This window comes from Pempheris klunzingeri, chromosome 19 (assembly GCF_042242105.1).
Source record: "Pempheris klunzingeri isolate RE-2024b chromosome 19, fPemKlu1.hap1, whole genome shotgun sequence".
NCBI classification, from domain to species: domain Eukaryota; kingdom Metazoa; phylum Chordata; class Actinopteri; order Acropomatiformes; family Pempheridae; genus Pempheris; species Pempheris klunzingeri.
Genome location: NC_092030.1, coordinates 7,926,510 through 7,944,496, shown reverse-complemented (window position 1 = coordinate 7,944,496; position 17,987 = coordinate 7,926,510). Strand labels below are relative to the sequence as shown.

The 17,987-nt window shown below is 43.0% G+C and overlaps 1 protein-coding gene across 1 annotated transcript in view; it reads right to left on the bottom strand.

The window, feature by feature from the left end:
- shroom3 (shroom family member 3) overlaps nt 1–17,987 on the bottom strand; it is a 54,027-nt gene that overhangs the window by 31,431 nt on the left and 4,609 nt on the right. The window contains exons 2-3 of the mRNA XM_070850270.1: nt 13,654–13,808; nt 2,828–3,028 (exon numbers count right to left, since the gene is read on the bottom strand). Of these exons, the coding sequence (XP_070706371.1) occupies nt 2,828–3,028; nt 13,654–13,808 (356 nt within the window). The remainder of the gene's footprint in view (nt 1–2,827; nt 3,029–13,653; nt 13,809–17,987) is intronic.

Genomic DNA, 17,987 nt, shown 5'->3' with positions numbered 1-17,987 from the left:
CAGTTTTGAGCAGGCATAATGTAGGACAGATAAAGGCAGGAAGGACTGGAAAATAAGAGTAGATCTAAGAAAACAGCTCACAATCCCTCAGGAGATAGCTATGACTAATCTGAGGCCAGGTCTTATGTTGTGGTCAGAAACTGAGCGGACAGCACCGGGGGGGGATTCAGTAGAGATGGCCGATGAGAGGAAAAGGCTTGCTGTTGATAAATGGAGTTGGCAGCAGAGGCAGAGGGGGGTGGATGGAAACTTAAGTTCCAACCAGTGAATGTTCTTCAGGAATGTGGCTGTAGGTGTTCTGTTTTGATTAGGGAGGCCCTCTTGGAGCCCATCAATGATCCGTGTAAACTCTAAGGAACACCCCGAGGACCACTGAAACCTCTCCCAGGACTACAGGTACCACCTTGGTACCACTCCAAGAACCCATGGGACCACTTCAAGGATCACTACAACCCCCTCAGCAACCTCTGGATCATTCTGAGGGACCTGTACAACCTAATCAAGGACATTCAAAGCATGCACACACTCATCAGACTAAATTAACAATTACAGCTACAGAGAATCTTGATTGGCTAACAGGTGTATGTTCACACGTATGTGCTGTAAGTTATATTGTCTATTATTGTGTTCTATCTGTCTACTAAACAGTTTAAATTACACCTTAAGGTATATGTGTTAAACTGCAGGTAACCTAATTGGTTAATACAGGGACAGTAGACTAGACAGAAGACAGCACTGTTTGTCTTTAATCTGTGTGTGTGTGTGTGTGTGTGTGTGTGTGTGTGTAAGGGAGTTTGTTTTGTGTGTGTATGTGTGTGTGTGTGTGTGTGTGTGTTTTGTGCAGTTACTTGATGATGTAGATTTAGAAAAATGTGGTGATTCAACTAAAGAAACATCTGAGGACGAAAGGAAAAGAAAGGAAAGCAAAGGAAAGGAAAGGAAAGGAGTCGGAGGCTGTGTGTGTTCAGCCTGTCTGTCCTCTCCAGATTAACACCCAGCCTCACGGGGCTCTGATGGCCCACTTCCTGTTTTTGGACCAATAACAGAGAAGCAATGCCCCCCCCCCCTACAATGACCCCCTCCTCTTTCCTCAGTGGTATCTGATAATCACCCAAAGCCCAGGGGATTGTGGGAGAATAAAGTCATTCTGCCTGTTTATCGGACTCTATGAGTAGAGTACATTTTAATGACTCTTGTTCCAGTCACCTGCACTTCAGCAGGACACTGAAACATGCAGGGAGTTCAGTGGAACTGCTCAGTCACCCCTCGAAAATAAAAGTGTTCTGCATGCGTATATACAATACATATACACAAAACCTGAAGCTGTGAGCTTTGGAGGAGACAAGAACCTTTTTTTGAAACTCCACGGTATTTGATAAAATAGTTTGTGAGTAACTATTATAGTGAAGAGTCCAACTCTTTATTTCCAGGCATCACACTTTAATGATTATGTTGTGCAACAGGACAGAGTAAATGTCTGTAGGCACACTAGCACCCCCTTGAGGCTGTAATGTTCATTACACACACGCACACGCACACGCACATGCACACGCTCACACGCTCACACACACACACACACACACACACACACACACATACACAGAGTGCTTCCAGGACTTGACCTCCATATTAGGATGAAATTGGCTGTAGCTGAGTTTCAGTATTTATAGACTGTTTGTCTGTACGGACTGAGTTTATACACACAACACTGTAAGGGAGACAGTCACACAAAGTCACACGAAGCTTAATTTGTCAATTCACAAGTTTGTAACTTCTTATGAAAGTGAATTACACCACAGCTCACAGTGAGATGTTGGACCAGTACAGTACAGACATTGTGCAAACTGAAACAAAAGAAATGCACAACACAACAATAGCTAACCCTGCTGCTAACCACCAATGAGGGCAGACTGAGGGGTGTTTCTAATATTCTGTCCGTTTAGGTTGACTAAATATTAAAAACATCTCTCAGTATAATGCAACTCAGCCAACTACAGCTTCCAAAGAGACTGGACTGGTATTATCCAGGTGGGCCTAATAAACTGAGCACACAGCTGGGTCAGTCAGATGGATACAGTGTCACGTTCTGGTTTGGCTGATTCCTTCATTTCATTTTCACTTAGTTATAAACTTATGTTACTTTGACCAATTATTGTTCAAACCCACAGAACTTCATTTTTACTTCTGGTGGAGATCCAAAGGACTTCAGGCTGAACTTTGGAAAAATGCCAACAAAAGCACACAACACGTCTTATGATGAGTGTTTGCTGCACAAAGATAGAAACCCGAAATAAAAATCTTTACAAAATCTGGATTTAAGATGCACAACATATGCCATCATACGCATTTTATCTCTCACAACAACCACATATTCTGACAAACAGCTGTACTGAGCTGTGCAAGACGCACACTGTGAAAGCACAGGAACACTGTGAGGGGGTTACCATGGCAACCTGAGCAGACGCTGTTTGTTTTCCTGTTGATCTGAGTTTGAACCCTGAGTCACAAACACACAACAGGGCACTCTAATAAATCCTCTGGCTGTAATAAACACACACACACACAGAGGAAGTTCAGACAGGACATCCTCACACCAGGGGTGATGATCTCCTCAGCTGACAGCAGTAAACCTGTCACTGATTTGACATCACTTCCTGTGCTAACCTGCAGGGTGCTTGACCGTCCAACACGGTTAGACAACACTGGAAGGAACTGTTATCATGAACCAGGCAGGAAGCCCCACTCAGCAACATAATGGCTGCAACCATTGGACTGCTGTGACTGGACATCGGAGAGAGGGGTTCAGTGAGCCTCGGCTCTTTCCTACCTGTTCTTGATGCGTAGTTGAACTCCTCCTGCGGAACACGGTCTGCTGTGGTGGGGTGATGGTGGAGTTTGTTGTTGTGGCGGTGGTGGTGGTGGTGGTGGGAGCAATTGAGAAGAAAGAGGAGGAGGAGAGGAAGAAGGAAGAGCAGGGAGGGAGGGACGGGAAGAGCCAAACTCCTCAATGAATCCTGGATCGAACTCCCTGAAAACAACAAAAAAAAAAACACAATTTTTAGGAGAAACTCTGTCTCCTCCTACATGAAACTTGCGTTGCTTTTAGAATATTGTTCTTTTCCGTACTTTCTTTCTGATTCTCTGGCCCACAGCAGATTGGCTCATCTATTGTGCACCTACAGAATCACCACGTGGCTGCCATAATAAACCAGGCCTGCTGCGTTTAGGGCAGTCTAAATGTCTGTTTTCTGTTCCTATGACATTGCCTTTTTTTTTAGTTATTTATTAAACACATTTCTGCATCTGTACTTAAAATAATAACTATCTGGGGGCAGTGGAAACAAGTTGTGAACACAGCATCACTGTTTAAGTTGATATGAGTTGAACTTGATTTACACATCCAGCAGTTACGGAGCAACGCTATCATTCATTTGGACTGTTTGTGTCCACATGATGAATGTGAATATCTCTTTTAGCTCTGTTTTTGATCTCCTCCAACTCCCGAGGGAAATATCTGTCTCTTCAGCAGCTATAAATGGTCTTCCACGTTCACTGGCTAGTCTCTACCTGTGCATGTCTGATGTATTGATCCTGTTAGAATAAATTCATCAGTGTTGCGGCACCTTATATTTTATAACCCTAAATACGTATGTGATTTAGGGCAGTTAGGTTCACAGATACCACATCCCCCTTGATTTTCAGGTGCTAAATGAAAATCAAACCCGTTCAAACATGCCATTAAAATCCATGACAATCAAGCACAATAAGAGCAAAGCCATGTGTGTGTGCTCATCTGTTTCTGTGTACAAAAATTAAAGCTGATATTAACGCCTTGATTATTCATGGTGGGTAATTATGCATTATGTCTCTGCCTTAGGTTCAATGACGCAGGAGAACACGGAGGAAACTTCTAATATCAGAATCTATTTACAATGAAAAAAAACTTTAGTCATCAAGTCACAAACACCTGAGTCTGTTTCCTCCCTCCACCCAGGAGAGCCATTCAGATTTACCCTCCTGTTAAACAGACACATGAATACAGCAGACAATACACAACCTACAAACAACACACACCCAGACTCATATCATTAAGTGAGGACATTCCACTGTTGAGTATTCTGAAAAGACTACAAACAGCACACACACACACACACACACACACACACACACACAGGTGCACAGATAAAGGCCCATTAAAGGGAAACCTGTCAAGCTGGTCAGAAGAATGTGCTCCAGCCACAACACCCTGAAATCATCTGAACAGGAGGGACCGTGCTGTCACATTCCTCTTTCCATCACGTTACACACACACACACACACACACACAAACACACACACACACACACACTCTCTCTCTCGACTTTTATCTGTACCTGGCACTGAGCTTACCTGAGTTCAACCGTTTTCAGGTAGCTTCTTTGAAATGGAGAGGATAAGAGTTGCGTTCAGGCGGAGAAAGTATGAACGAGACACCCTCTAACATCAAACCTAACATTTGCTGGTTGTTTAAAATCAAAACAGATCAGAGATCCAAATGTTTCTTTGATGAAATAGTGCTGAGAATTTATAATCACAGACAATCATGGGACACGTGCCGGAGCTCCTTCACCCCACTTGGTGCAAGAGTTCATGAGAAAACAGTGAAATGTTGAGCAAACAGAAAAAACAGAACCCGAGCTTCACAGTGTGAATGTGTGAATGAACAGTCTCCTCCACTCCAATTAGGTTCCTCTGATGTGAATGGGTGAATGTGAATGTGGTGTTAAAGCACTTTGAGTAGTTGTAAAGTCTAAAAAGGTTTACAGGACACTTTACACAGAATACTATCCATGGATACTACAGAACACCACAGGAACCCAGTGATGCTTTACGTAACAGGTGGGCAACATGGATTAGATATCTATCACAATAAATGCCGTCATGGAAATGTTTTAGTTGTTATCGCGTTATCATTTTCATTCATTTGATAACAGGCGGTTTCTATAACCTCCTCCTTGATCTTCTCCCAGCCATCCACTGACTCTTGGTTAACGACCTTTGACCCGACTGTCCCTCGAACCTGCTGCTCCTCCCTCTTCCTAGCCTCCACCTCACTGATAACATGTTCTGCTCTGTGTAGGAGGCTGCTGGTGAAGCCTGAACTGAACTTGATGTGTGAGTTGACCACCTGATCACATGAATAACATTCCATCCTTACACCACGTGATAACAACTAAATCATCTCCATCAAGTCCGATCAGTACAAATAAAATAACATGGAACGTTAGTTACTGAGCCATGTATGAAAACATCTACAGAAATACAGTAAACACAAATTGACATGTTAAATGAACTCATTAGGGACCCTGGTCGGCTTGGTGTTAAGGTGTGGACCATGAGGAACCACGAGACCATGGTCAGGGCCCCATCTCTCTCTCTGTCCACACATTTCCTGTTCTGTCTCTACTGTTGACTGTCCAATATATGTATTGTTCCTCGACCCACTTCAAGAAGGAAAGACAGACTGATGCTTGCTCTGATCAGAGATCGACAGGCCTCGGTTCCACATGCTGCAAACCTGATCTCAACAACAGGAAGTTAGTCAATAAGAGATAATAATAAGAGATTTACAGCATCTCAAATGATAGTGAAGAAGGTAGGAACAGGACAAGACAGACATGCCGTGTCCCATAATATTGTGGGGGATAGTTACAGAAACCCAACTTTTCGAGCAGTCTTAGTCTGCTTGTTCAGTCGGCACCAGTTTGATTTGAAATTGATTGAACTGCACTCAACAGGTTCGAGGTCAAAGCCCACATTTTAGGATCTCTTACACTTACACCTTCAGCTATTGCCTGTAGGTTTACCTTAACCTCACTGCCGCACTGCACATACTGCACTACCATATGACAGTGATGACAGACGAGTACCCACAAAGCCACTGTGTGAACACTTCTGTGTCCCCACAATGTTGTTAACACACCCACAAGACACACAGGCAGAGCAGTTGCCTGGGAAACGGTTTTGTTGCAGTTCGTCCCTGTAATGGCTTCTTCCTCTTCTTTTTTGAGCAGGGAAACTCAAACATTCATTAAGCTCGATTACGTCAACCAACAACAAAAGAGCACACAGGCAGAGAGTCACAGGAGAAGAATGGAAGAAGACAAAGAGAGGGAGAGAGAGAGAGAGACAGAGAGAGAAAGAGAGGAGAACACCTACACACACAACTGTAACTGAAATGAAATGTGCTATGAGACAAAGTGGTCATATTCCTCTTGGCCTCCATTTGTCACTGAGTGCATTTCCTATTTCATTTCCCCTGTTTTTATTAACACTTTGATTTGTTGAAAGGAAGAAAATCCAGGGAAAACCAACAATGGCACAAACTACACTTTATAACTCTGAAATACTCTGACAGGTGACGTCATGATGTTTGGCGCCCCGGAGAATATTCACGCAAATATAACTGATGGAAACAAACTCTGATGTAAATGTTCATTTGCTAAACTTTTCAATGGAAACTCATGTCACCCACAGTCAGCTTTTACGGATCAAAGGACCGAAACTCAGATCGAGCTTCAGACTTTAGATCACCACCCTTGCAACCACATCTCAGGAGGTCAAAGGTCATAGCACCGCGACAACTGGAGCAAATACTTCTGCTATCACAGACATGTCTGTTATTGTGACCAACAGCCATCATGTGTAACACAGTGCTGATAAGTGTGCTGGTATGCTACATAACCTCTGAGCAGACACTGACATCATGGCTCACCTCCTGCTCCTGCCTCTGTGCTCCTCTTTAACTCTCTCACCTCCCTGCAGTCTGATTCACTGTTTCCGTTCATATTTTTTCATGTTGTGCAGAAACTGTGTAGCAGCAAGTGCTTTACACAAAACAGACTTTTTAAAACCATAATACAGGAATAAAATAACATGATAGGATATTAGGGATGAAAATGTAAAACTTATCCAAAAGGCCAACCATTTGAAGTTAGTTTCAAGAAGTAACTTAAAGGAAAATTGTGATTTGGTGATCCTGAGCTGCTCAGACAGGTATTCATAATTGAATCTTGTAAAGTAACTGAAGTTTATTAACTTCACTTAATGTTGGTAAGCTACATTATTGTAAATGCTTTTCCTGTTAAATCCCTGGGTTCCAATTGAGGGAACTCCTAATGCTGTAGCACACAATGATATTTTAGAAAACTGTTCTTCCATCTCTGTGGCAGCGGTTTGAGGAAGGTCTGTTCCTATTTCAACATGACAATGCCGCTGTGCACAAAGCAAGGTTCATAAAGAAATCAAGCCCTGAGATGAACCCTGTCCAAAACCTTTGGGATGAACTAGAACACTGACTGTGAGCCAGGCCATCCCCACCCAACATCATCACGATTGACTGTTACAGTCCTACAAGCAGCACTGCGCTGTGTCCACAAACTGTGAAGAGTAAGGATATAGCCTAGATTTTATTATCTTGTATAGTGATTCATCTCTTTCATTCATCAGATCTTTGCCAGAACACAAGGGCTGAATAAGGAGGGACAGGTATTGTTTTCTGTGGTCAGTTTTGCATTCTGTCTGAGTCACACAGTCAAAGCAAAGCCCATGCAAATACGAAGTAAAGAACAGGAGAAGATGGCTGCCAACCAGTTTGACAAAATATTAACTACTAAATACTAACAGACAGGATAAACATCACCATGTTCACTGTAAAACCTCCAGACAGCTACATGGGCTCCACCACTACCCATTACATCCAGCTGTGGAATTATGGTGTATTTCTGCATGTGGAGCAGATGTTACATTTGGGTTCACTCCAAGTTAGGCTTTGTTGAAATAATAACAAAGATGGACAGCAGCAAATTATGCTAATATCATTTTGATGATTTTTGCAGAAATCAGACACTTGATGTGTCACTTTTAATGTGGAATATAATAAAGGACAATGAAAATTATAAACAGGTTGCAACCAGTGTTTTTGATATTTAATAAAGGGAATTTTGTAATTTTGTTTCCAATTTCTAAAGATTATTAACAACTGAGTCAGTTGGCCTTCTCTCATAAATTCTATGAAAAAATATTAAACCCGTTACAAAATACATGTTTACTTATGTCATTAGGCCATTTTACACAAGGGTCGATGTCACACAGCACAACCATGCTGTGTTTCAGTAAAATGAATGAATGAATGACGGCTGAATTCCATTTAGTGGATTCCGGTTCAGGTTCCTGGTATTGTTCATGGTGGCTCACCGACCCTCTGAGCCGCTGTTTTTAATTTTAAATTTAATTTTTAATGTTAATTTTAACACAATTTTACACAATGACCGAGCATTAAACTAAACGTCTTATGATATAATAACTTTGCACTTGAAACATTATGCCTGTTGCTTGCTCATGTGGGAATTCTTCAATCCTTAAATATAATTCTGGAATTGTTGGGTCTCTCTTAATTAAAGAGTTTGGTCTAGACCTGTGTCCTGAGATAACATTTGTTATGAATTAGTGCTATATAAATAAAGATTAAATTAGTACACATAACTATGGATCCTTACTGCTTTGTGGTCCATACTAGCCCATATATTTGGGCCAGATATGAGATAAAGCCTATTCAATAGCTTAACAAGGAGGTATTTTATTTGCTCTGTGATGATCACTGCTGCCTTCAGTGGGAATGCGACCCAATAGTGAGTTTAGATTTTCTGCTCTGACACACAACACTACCATTATGAAAAACACTAAAACTGATGCTTGCACTTTGACAAGCAGGTGTCTCCTGTCTGTAGTTTCCTTCTTGTGCCTCCAGGAAAACAAAAACTCTTCATGTGTAACGTAACACCAGTGCAATGCAGACTGCTGCTTACTGGGGATAAGAGGACAAAACACTTGAAAAACAGCTGCAAAGTGCAAGGCAAGTGATATAGGTAATGAACACACACACACACACACACACACAGACGCTCACAAACACACATACACAATAGAAGGAGCATTGCAAACTCTAAAAAGACTCTTCTTTAATTTCTTTTCTTTCTTTCTTTAAGATCTTTAATTTGCAGGTAAATAATGAACTAATAAATCATGACACACACTTTCACACATCCTAAATTAAAGACTGCAATACACACTTGGTCCACACACACACACTCAACACAAAGACACTCAGAGCTCAGGTGAAGGCTGATAATCTTACCTCACTCCCCAAGCCACAAGTGTCAAATATCAATTAAAAGACGGCAGACAAAAAAAAAAACCACTCGCGACATACATGCTCCACTGACACACACACCATCCACCCACTCCCACACACGTGCACAGTAAGGAAGTTCGTCAGTAAGGACAAACTTTAAGCAGTCAGCTGGGCTTCCTTTGCTCACCACCTTAAAAGATGGATGAGTCTGTACCACTTCCAAACTCGGGCAGCTGTGATGATAAAGATGCACAGAGAGTAGAATTCTCAACCATAACAGTCCCCTGACAGGTCCATGGTGGATCTTCAGCGGGTTCGTGCTTGGTACTTGGCTCAAATTAAATCCCCCTCGATGGTGCCCTTAACCCTAACGTGCCCTGGGGAAGGGGACTCCCAGTGGCTGGGTGTTGCCTTGGAACTTTTCCCCTGCCAGCTGGTGGCCGTGTCGCCTTCGGTTGGGAGCGGCAATTCTGAGCAGCTGCCATTGTATGGCCCTACATCAGCTACTTGGTCTACTGGACTTTAAAGGAACAGTTCAGCATTTTGGTAGACGCACTTACTCAGTTTCCTTCATAATGTGAAACATGCACCTATCAACAGCTCTAAATCAAACTAATAAACATATTGTATCTCATTTGTTAAAGTTGTGGTTTCTTGACAAACAGCATCGTATTCATTGGCCCAATAAGTCTGTACAACATTGCTGGTTGCCTGGCAACCTCAGGGTGACTCCAGGTAGTCACTGCACCCATCTGTGGTACTGCAAAGAAATAGTTACAGCAGATAACTCCCCCGAAAACTGCAACTGTCCAGAGAAGGCAGCCCGTATGGGCCAGAGCCAGATCACGTGTGGTCTGATTGACATTGTGATCGACACAATTGATTTCTGGGTCTTCTCCTTGAGGCTCAACATGTGCAGAGAAAAAAACCTGAATCTAAATTAAAAAGTCCTGTCGCTAAATCCAGCAGCTCAAAATATCATGTACTTCTTCACTGGTTTATCAAACAGAAATTTGAATCACCCTCACTTTAACTGAAAGAAAATCTAAACTACATGATGGGATATGATACTGTAGCTGTTGTGCCTTTCTCTGAAACAGTTTTTAGACATGAATGTCAATGCTTCAAGCCTCTGAGTCAGTGTTTCCCACAGCAGCCACTGACCAACACCTGAGAGATGCATTGCTGCGAGACATGTAGTCAACTTAAGAGCAGCACCACTGGCTGGAGCATGTCATGGGCTTTTATAGCCCCTGAACATTGACACAACATTCAAACAAAGACCAAGAATATACTGATGTTTAAGCAAAAATGAATTGTGATTTCAGTTGGACCAGTACAGCAGTGATTGGTATTTTATCTACACAGACGCTGCAGACAGCAGGTGTAGAGGAGAACAAGTCAGTAAAATGCTCAGAGATCTTATAGACAATCAAGGAAACATTTCTGCGAAATGTCTAAACAGAGCTAGAAAACACTTCAGCATTCTTACTGCCTGAGATGGGCGTGACCTGCTGAAGTCTGGCCAAAAACTGTTGAGTTGTCTCACCATCTCCAGAGCCCAGACTCACAACACCCGTCTACATTTGAAGACTCATTCAAACTTAAATCTGATTTGTTCTCGGCCCATATAACAAACACTCACAGGCAAACTAAAAGAAAACACCACTGAAACTTTGCAGACTCCAAACACAGAACACACGCATTTAAACAGACTTACAGCTCTGATGGGCAGCTTCTCAGAACTAATGTTGTGGTTCCCTCTCTCTCTCTCTCTCTCTCTCTCTCTCTCTCTCTCTCTCCCTCTCTCTCTCTGTCGCTTTACTACTCTGGTCACAGCCAGTCAGGGGGCTCACCTGAATGGACCAATGGGAGGGCATACAGCAAGTAAGGAGGAGAGAGAGTCAGATGGATAGACAGGCCGATGTGGTGAGCGAGTCAGTGCCTGACAGGTGTGTTTGGTGTCGACATCACACACACCTTTTGTCTAACTGACATGGAGGATGGAGGATATGCAAACACACACACACACACACAGAAACATAACCGCAAATAAAACCTGCTAGCACCTGCTTCAGATAATCAGTCTCACACACGCAGTACATCCAAACATCTGCCAAAGTCTCACACACACACACACACACTCTTGTTACACTTGCTGAATAGAGTACTACACACGACCTTGGTCTTGTGCAGCAATAACCATCAGTTCAAGTCAATAAACCTTTATTGTCCCTGAGAGGCCGTTACTTAACAGCTGCAGGAGAGCTGATGGAGGAGTGTGTGGACGAAGTGGGGAAAGAGAAGAGAGCGACAGAGAAAATACAGCTCACAAAACATGAAACCCTGTGAATTTCAGGATGTGGTTATCCTTTAAGAATGAGAGTGAAAACAGTGTAATACAAACAGGCTCTCTGTTTGACCTGCTGAACAGTCCACTGCACAGTGCCACAACATGCAAACCAAGGTACACTGTTTAAACCTCCTACTCTGCCTTGATACACGCCCAACAGAACAGAACAGAATACACATCAGCACATCAACAAAAAACAGACCTGAGAGCAATCCACTTCTCGTGGTTCATCACCATCAGACGCCTGCAGGAGGCTGATCAGACCAAAACACATGCTGCTTGCTCTCTGCTCGTCTGGAAAATTCTCACCCCTTCCCTCCTTGCCACGCCTTCCCATAATGCCATGTGCCCTTTACACATGTCCTAAAGTGTGTGTGTGTGTGTGTGTGTGTGTGTGCGTGCGCGTGTGGGTCTAAAGTCCTGTATTGTGTCATGCATCTCACACGTCTTCCAGTAAATAAAAGCTGCAGTAGCAACAGCAGCCTTGCTAGCAGTCACACCCCAAACCCAAATACATCTCTGGCTTTGTACCTGGAAAAGCATCAACCAGAATACTTGAGATGCTGCATAACACAACACACGCTCTGGCAGCCATGTCGTAGGTCTCCCTCTTTAACCTCTGACAGTGTTTTCAAACATCCAGTGACACACTAGTGCCTCATTTCTGTCCATTTCTGTCTGGAAACTCATCATTTCATCACTGACCCATCGGACTGACATAAAAACTGCATCCACCTGCATGCACAGATTTGTAGTCTTCGACAGTCAGGAGAGACTAAATACACCAGAGAACAAACGGAACCACAGGTCAGTAAAGACTGGAGCTCTGGCAGTGCACAAGCCTGAAAGAGTGCCAGAGTGGCAACAGTCAGGTGTTCTTGTATTAAAACAGGCTTGGATGGCAAACAGTATCTTGTACTGGTTACATGCAGTGCAATTTGTGCAGACAGGCCAAAAAAGCCTCACCACGAGCCTCACTGCTATGTAAAGACACAGCTGAATTTCAATACACCTGAGTTCACTCTTACTCTCTAATTGACTGCATAATGCTAATGTCTAACAGGTTATGAACAGTACCTCCCTTTGTGTGTGTGTTTATTCATGACCATCAGCTCTGATTTGGACTATGAACCAGGATGCACGACAGATTCCTGACCAGTTGCTGATTACACTGGCTGACTGGCAAGAAAGCAAAGACAGAATTTAAGAGGCAACTTCTTAAACTATCAACACATTTGAAAACAGTGGAAACCTATTTTAATATAGTCCTAATGGAACACTGGCATACTGCTCACATGTTGTAGTGTTTTTGTGCGAACACTAAGAGAAAACACTGGGCTCTGGGAACTATTGACGGACATTTGCCATCGTTTATGTTATTAATTTCAGCTGTCAATCATCATTAGTGTCTTCTAATCTTATTTTATCTTAACCCTTTCATGCATGAATTATGATAACCTAAGTCAGTTTTTTACTAAGTGTTTGTATTCATCTTTAGGCATGAAAAACAAGGTTTGAACTTTTTTTTTTTTGCAATTGCATGACTCCTTAGATTTTACTTGATGTCACCACAGGGTCTCTTTTTATAGAAGGTTTGAACAGAAGAAAATTAGCAACTTGGTGTTTCTGGCTGTCTGTCGACCATCTTGGTTTCACTCTTTTTTTTTTCACTTGCAATGGCTTCCCCCTGGGTAGCAGTGTATGAGATGATGCAGTAGCATCCACTGTAGTGACCTCTATGCATGAAAGGGTTAAGTATGAATTTAGTAAAATCCTAAAATTTTCTAAATATTTTACAACCAGAGGGATTTCCCCATAAATCTCTCTCTCTCCCTCTCTCTCTCTCTTTCACACTCACACACACACACACACACATAGACACTCACACACACAGAAGAGTTCTCAGCCTGATAGGGTTCAGGTTGGACTCAGGTCGTTAGTAGAACTGGTCAGTTTAACCTGGCAATCTTAAGGTCATTATTGGATTAAACAAAGCAAAAATATGGCACTAATCACTTAAGTTGTGTCTTACATACGTACATGCTGGGTTTGGATCTGAGTTTCGGGCCTGTGCAGAAGTCTAACACTTTAACACACATGCAGAGACACACCCACACAGTGTCTGTACCTGCGGACGGTGAGCTGCAGAGTCTTGTACGATCCTTTGACCAGAGCGATGGCCTCCTGTCGGAATCCACTCAGCTCTACTTCATTAATGGTGATGATCTCATCCCCCACCATCAGAGGCCGCTCCACAGTGTCTGCCTTACCGCCCTCCTCCACCTGCACAGACACAACCAGAAGTCAGATTCACCTTCAAGAAAATGGCGAATGTTTTGTGTCATCAATTTGCACATATGACTTCCTAATAAACCAGCTCATTACACAGTTTAATGCAGTGACGTCAGGTTTAGCTGTCTGCTCCTGCCTGGTGTCTTTATGCTAAGCTAGGCTACACACATTCTGGACTTATCTCTGTACTGGACACACAGCGATGAAACTTGTTGAGTCATACTTGCTGTGGCTGTTATCAGGGTTTCTATTGTTCTGTTAGGTGGTGTGTGTGTGTGTGTGTGTGCCATGCTAAGTGAGAGAGATTGACAGGATAGCAGCAGTAAGAGGAGTGAAGTGTTTCTTTTACTTTGTGATTGTTCAGTGAAGTTTAAAAAATGATTCACATTTCAGTTCAGTAAACTATGCAACAGACAGACACACATTTCCTGTAAGTTTCCCATTACTCCTACATTGTTACTGTCTAAAGTGATGATGATTCAACACTCAGTCCGCCACACACACACACACACACACACACACACAGAGACAGACAGACAGACAGACAGACACACACACACACACACACACACACACACACACACACACACACACACAGACACTTACATACTGTATATATATCAGCTTGACCCCACTGCATTATCAGGGCTGCCAATGATGCCTCTTTACAGCCTGTCAGTGTGTGCAGCAGTATCAAAATGTGTGTCTGTGTCTGTCTGTTTATCACTCTGTGTGTGTGGGTGTGTATATGTGTGTGTGTGTGTGTGTGTGTGTGTGTGTGTGTCCTCTTAAAGGTCACACTGTTCTGTGGTCTTGTCCTCCGTGAGATAAGCTCAATCAAATCCTAAGTTGGTCATCAAAATGTCTCTGCACAAACGTCACCAACTCAGATTCCTGGATGTTTGCTGTGTTTGGTGGATTCAAAACATGAAATAAAACACGTTTTGTGCTGTGGCTCTGATTCTCATGTACAGCAAAGACAGGTCAGCCAGAGGCTAAAAACAAGTACTCTGACTGTAAGTTGAGTTGGTGCAGGAGAAACCTTTAGTCCTTTATACTGTAGAGCTGCATGCGAGAAAGCCTTGGGCCACAATCGGTGGTTTGACAGAAGTCAAATTGTTTACTTTACTTGAGCCCTGAACATATGATGTGAATGCAGTATTAAGGCTCCATTTCCATGTGGTGTTACCATGTGATCTGCATCTGGATATCTTATCTGTGACAGGAAAAACTCATGTTAGTGCAGCTGTAAATGAACAAAGAGCACACTGCTGTCATCATGATCATCCAGACCACATCTGGCTCATGTTTTCATCAGATTTCAGCCAGGTGAGAATAAATGAAATCTGTGCAGTGATGGGCAACTTCTTTAAAAAAACAAGACAATGCACCGCCGTATTATAAGATGCCAGTGAAAAAGCTACACATGGGCCCTTTTGCAAAGGAAGAATAAGTAGGGCTGGCGCTGGGGGAGACTCTCCAGGGATCTCCAGGACATACAAGACAAGGGTCAAGCAGGTAGCTGAGCTACCACCAGTGCCAGTGAACTGTTTGACTGCCTATGACAGCCGTCTTACAGTATAAATAAGGTTAGCCAAGTTAACAAAGGTAGTAATTTGCAGCGTAAGGATACCTTCTGCTGTCTTTCGCCTTGTGGCCTCCCAAGAGTGATGTACATGCAAAGGCCATACAGATCAAGGGTTACAGGAATGAAATATACTCTAATGCAGGGGTGTCCAAACTACGGCCCGCAGGCCAACTGTGGCCCGTGGTCCAATTTTCATTGGCCCGCAGGAAATTCTAAAAATGTATTGTAATACGGCCCACACATGGAACTTGCGCTGGACTGTATTGTATTTCTTAGTCTCATAGCTAGGTGGAGTAACTGTCTTGAACGAGGCAGCTTCTCTATAAAATGAGTAATCGAAAAAGAAATTTGCTACAGGTGACCCAAAATGGCAGAATTAAGGAAACGTAAGAGAGCAAGTGAGTGTAGAAAGTTTCAGACACGGTGTGTGATGAGAGCACAGCTAATAACTAATGACGATCACTTTTGCATTACGGAGGAGCTGCTTGATCTTAGCAGTGTAAAGAGCACCAGGACGGGTGAGGATGTTTTTGAAGCTGTGCCAGATGCAGTTGGCATGATGGGACTTAAATGGGACGAGCTGTGTCAAGGTACGACGGATGGGGCTCCAGCTGGGACAGGTGAGCGCAAAGGAATGGCCTCTACAGTGTCCGCCGAGGGGCAAGAAAGTGGAGGTAAGGCTGTTAATTCGAGCACCAGGGCTCTAACACAGACTATTTCAAGCTTCCCTCTCTGATGCTGATGCTGATGCTGGTGCTGGTGGGGGGCTGCTCTACCATTCTCATGTGCGCTGGCTAAGTCGTGGCTCTGTGCTGCAGCGGTTTTATTCCCTGGGATCAGAAATCGACCAGTTTTGAAGAGAGAAGGACCTCTTCATGAGCTCAGTGACCCTCTCTGGTTGGCATGTTTAGTGGATCTCACTGATCACCTTAACACACTGAACAAAAGCGTACAAGGCAAAGACCAGCTTGTACAACCAATAAATGAAAGCCCACTAATGGAAAGGCTGTTTTTTTCTTGAATCATATTCAGTTATCAAGCAGAATTTACCTACATTGGATTGATTTTGCCAACTTTAATCCACTAGAGGTGAGGCGATATACATCACCTCTTGTGGATTAAAGTTAGCAATATAGCTCACTTCTAGTGAGTGGCCCAGCCCTTTGTATGTTTTTCTGTATGTGGCCCCCAGGGAAAAAAGTTTGGACACCCCTGCTCTAATGTTACAGGGAAGAATGCAGAATTTGCATTTAGCCCAAGAGGAAGGTCTGCCTGGAAAGCAAAAAAGTCCCCCCTTCCCTCAGCTAATGCTTGGAATTTCAATAGGAACTTTACATGTGGAAGATGCAGTTGCTGTCATGGCTCCAACTGTATTGAAATGAATGGGAAAACCCCCAACTTCTCTCTACAAATACAAATACAGTTTTTACGCAAGCTAAGTTAAGTTAAGCTCCCTGGAGATCATTTCACTTCTGATGAGTATTCTGACCTCCGGACGTGAAATGCCCATTTAGAAACGTGTAGATAACGCAGGTCAGTGGTGGGGTTCAGAAATACAGTAACTTATGACAGAAAGTGCTGTTTCTAATAGCTGTTTTCACAGGCATTCCTGTGATTGACAAAGGTAACTAGCACTGTTCTGGAACAATAAACCCCACCCATCAGGGACTCTTCGAATGCTAAAACAACTGCCAAGAATTTCTCGCAGGGTGTGTCTGACCCTCTTCTGAATTTCAACATGTGTTACTTTTTAGACAAAAGCATAATGTGCTCTTGCCCACACACTGCAGTTCCAACGTTTGAAGCATAGTGATCACGCTCCCATACTGTCTGTGATGTATCACTTTAATTACTTGTCTATGTACGGTGGCCCTGAGGGGGCAAAGCACAACAACATTGGACAAAACACACAAAAAAAGACTGAAAACACATTAACAAATGATGGGATTCATGTCAAGCAAAGGTCACTGACACACAAAGATGATGTATCTAGATTGCTGACATGCTAATATGACAAAACTATAAACTCAATAAAACACAAATGTGAGATGTGTCTAATGTGCTGTGCTAAATTAAACATCCTCTCTTTCCTCAGCTCCGTAGAACGCCGCACATGCCTGCACTGTTTGCCTTTTTCAGGAATAAATATACCCAAATAAGGCTCACAGAATCACTCAGTAACTCTGTGAGTGTGTGTGTCACTGACTTTGGTATTCCAGCTGAAATTCATTATCCTACATCTACCAAAATAGAGCAGCTCAGCCTGTTCGTACTGTGACTGAAAAAACATACCTCGTCTAATCAATATAGACTGTGTGATTTGGGAAAATATCCTCAGACAGCAGTGTGGGGGCTCTGCCGAGAAAAACCCTTTAACTCAACTGATTTTAAATAGTGCAGTTGTTCACAACCTTGTTGGCTTGTGACAACACCTTCAATTGCAAAAGTCAAAGCAGCAGGGGTGTCCTGGTGGCCCCAGGGACCGTTGCTTCATGTCACACTCCTGTCTCTGCCCCAGTGTTTCTGGTGTATCACTACACTGACACTGTTCAATAAAGGCAAGAATCAGGAAAGAAAATGTG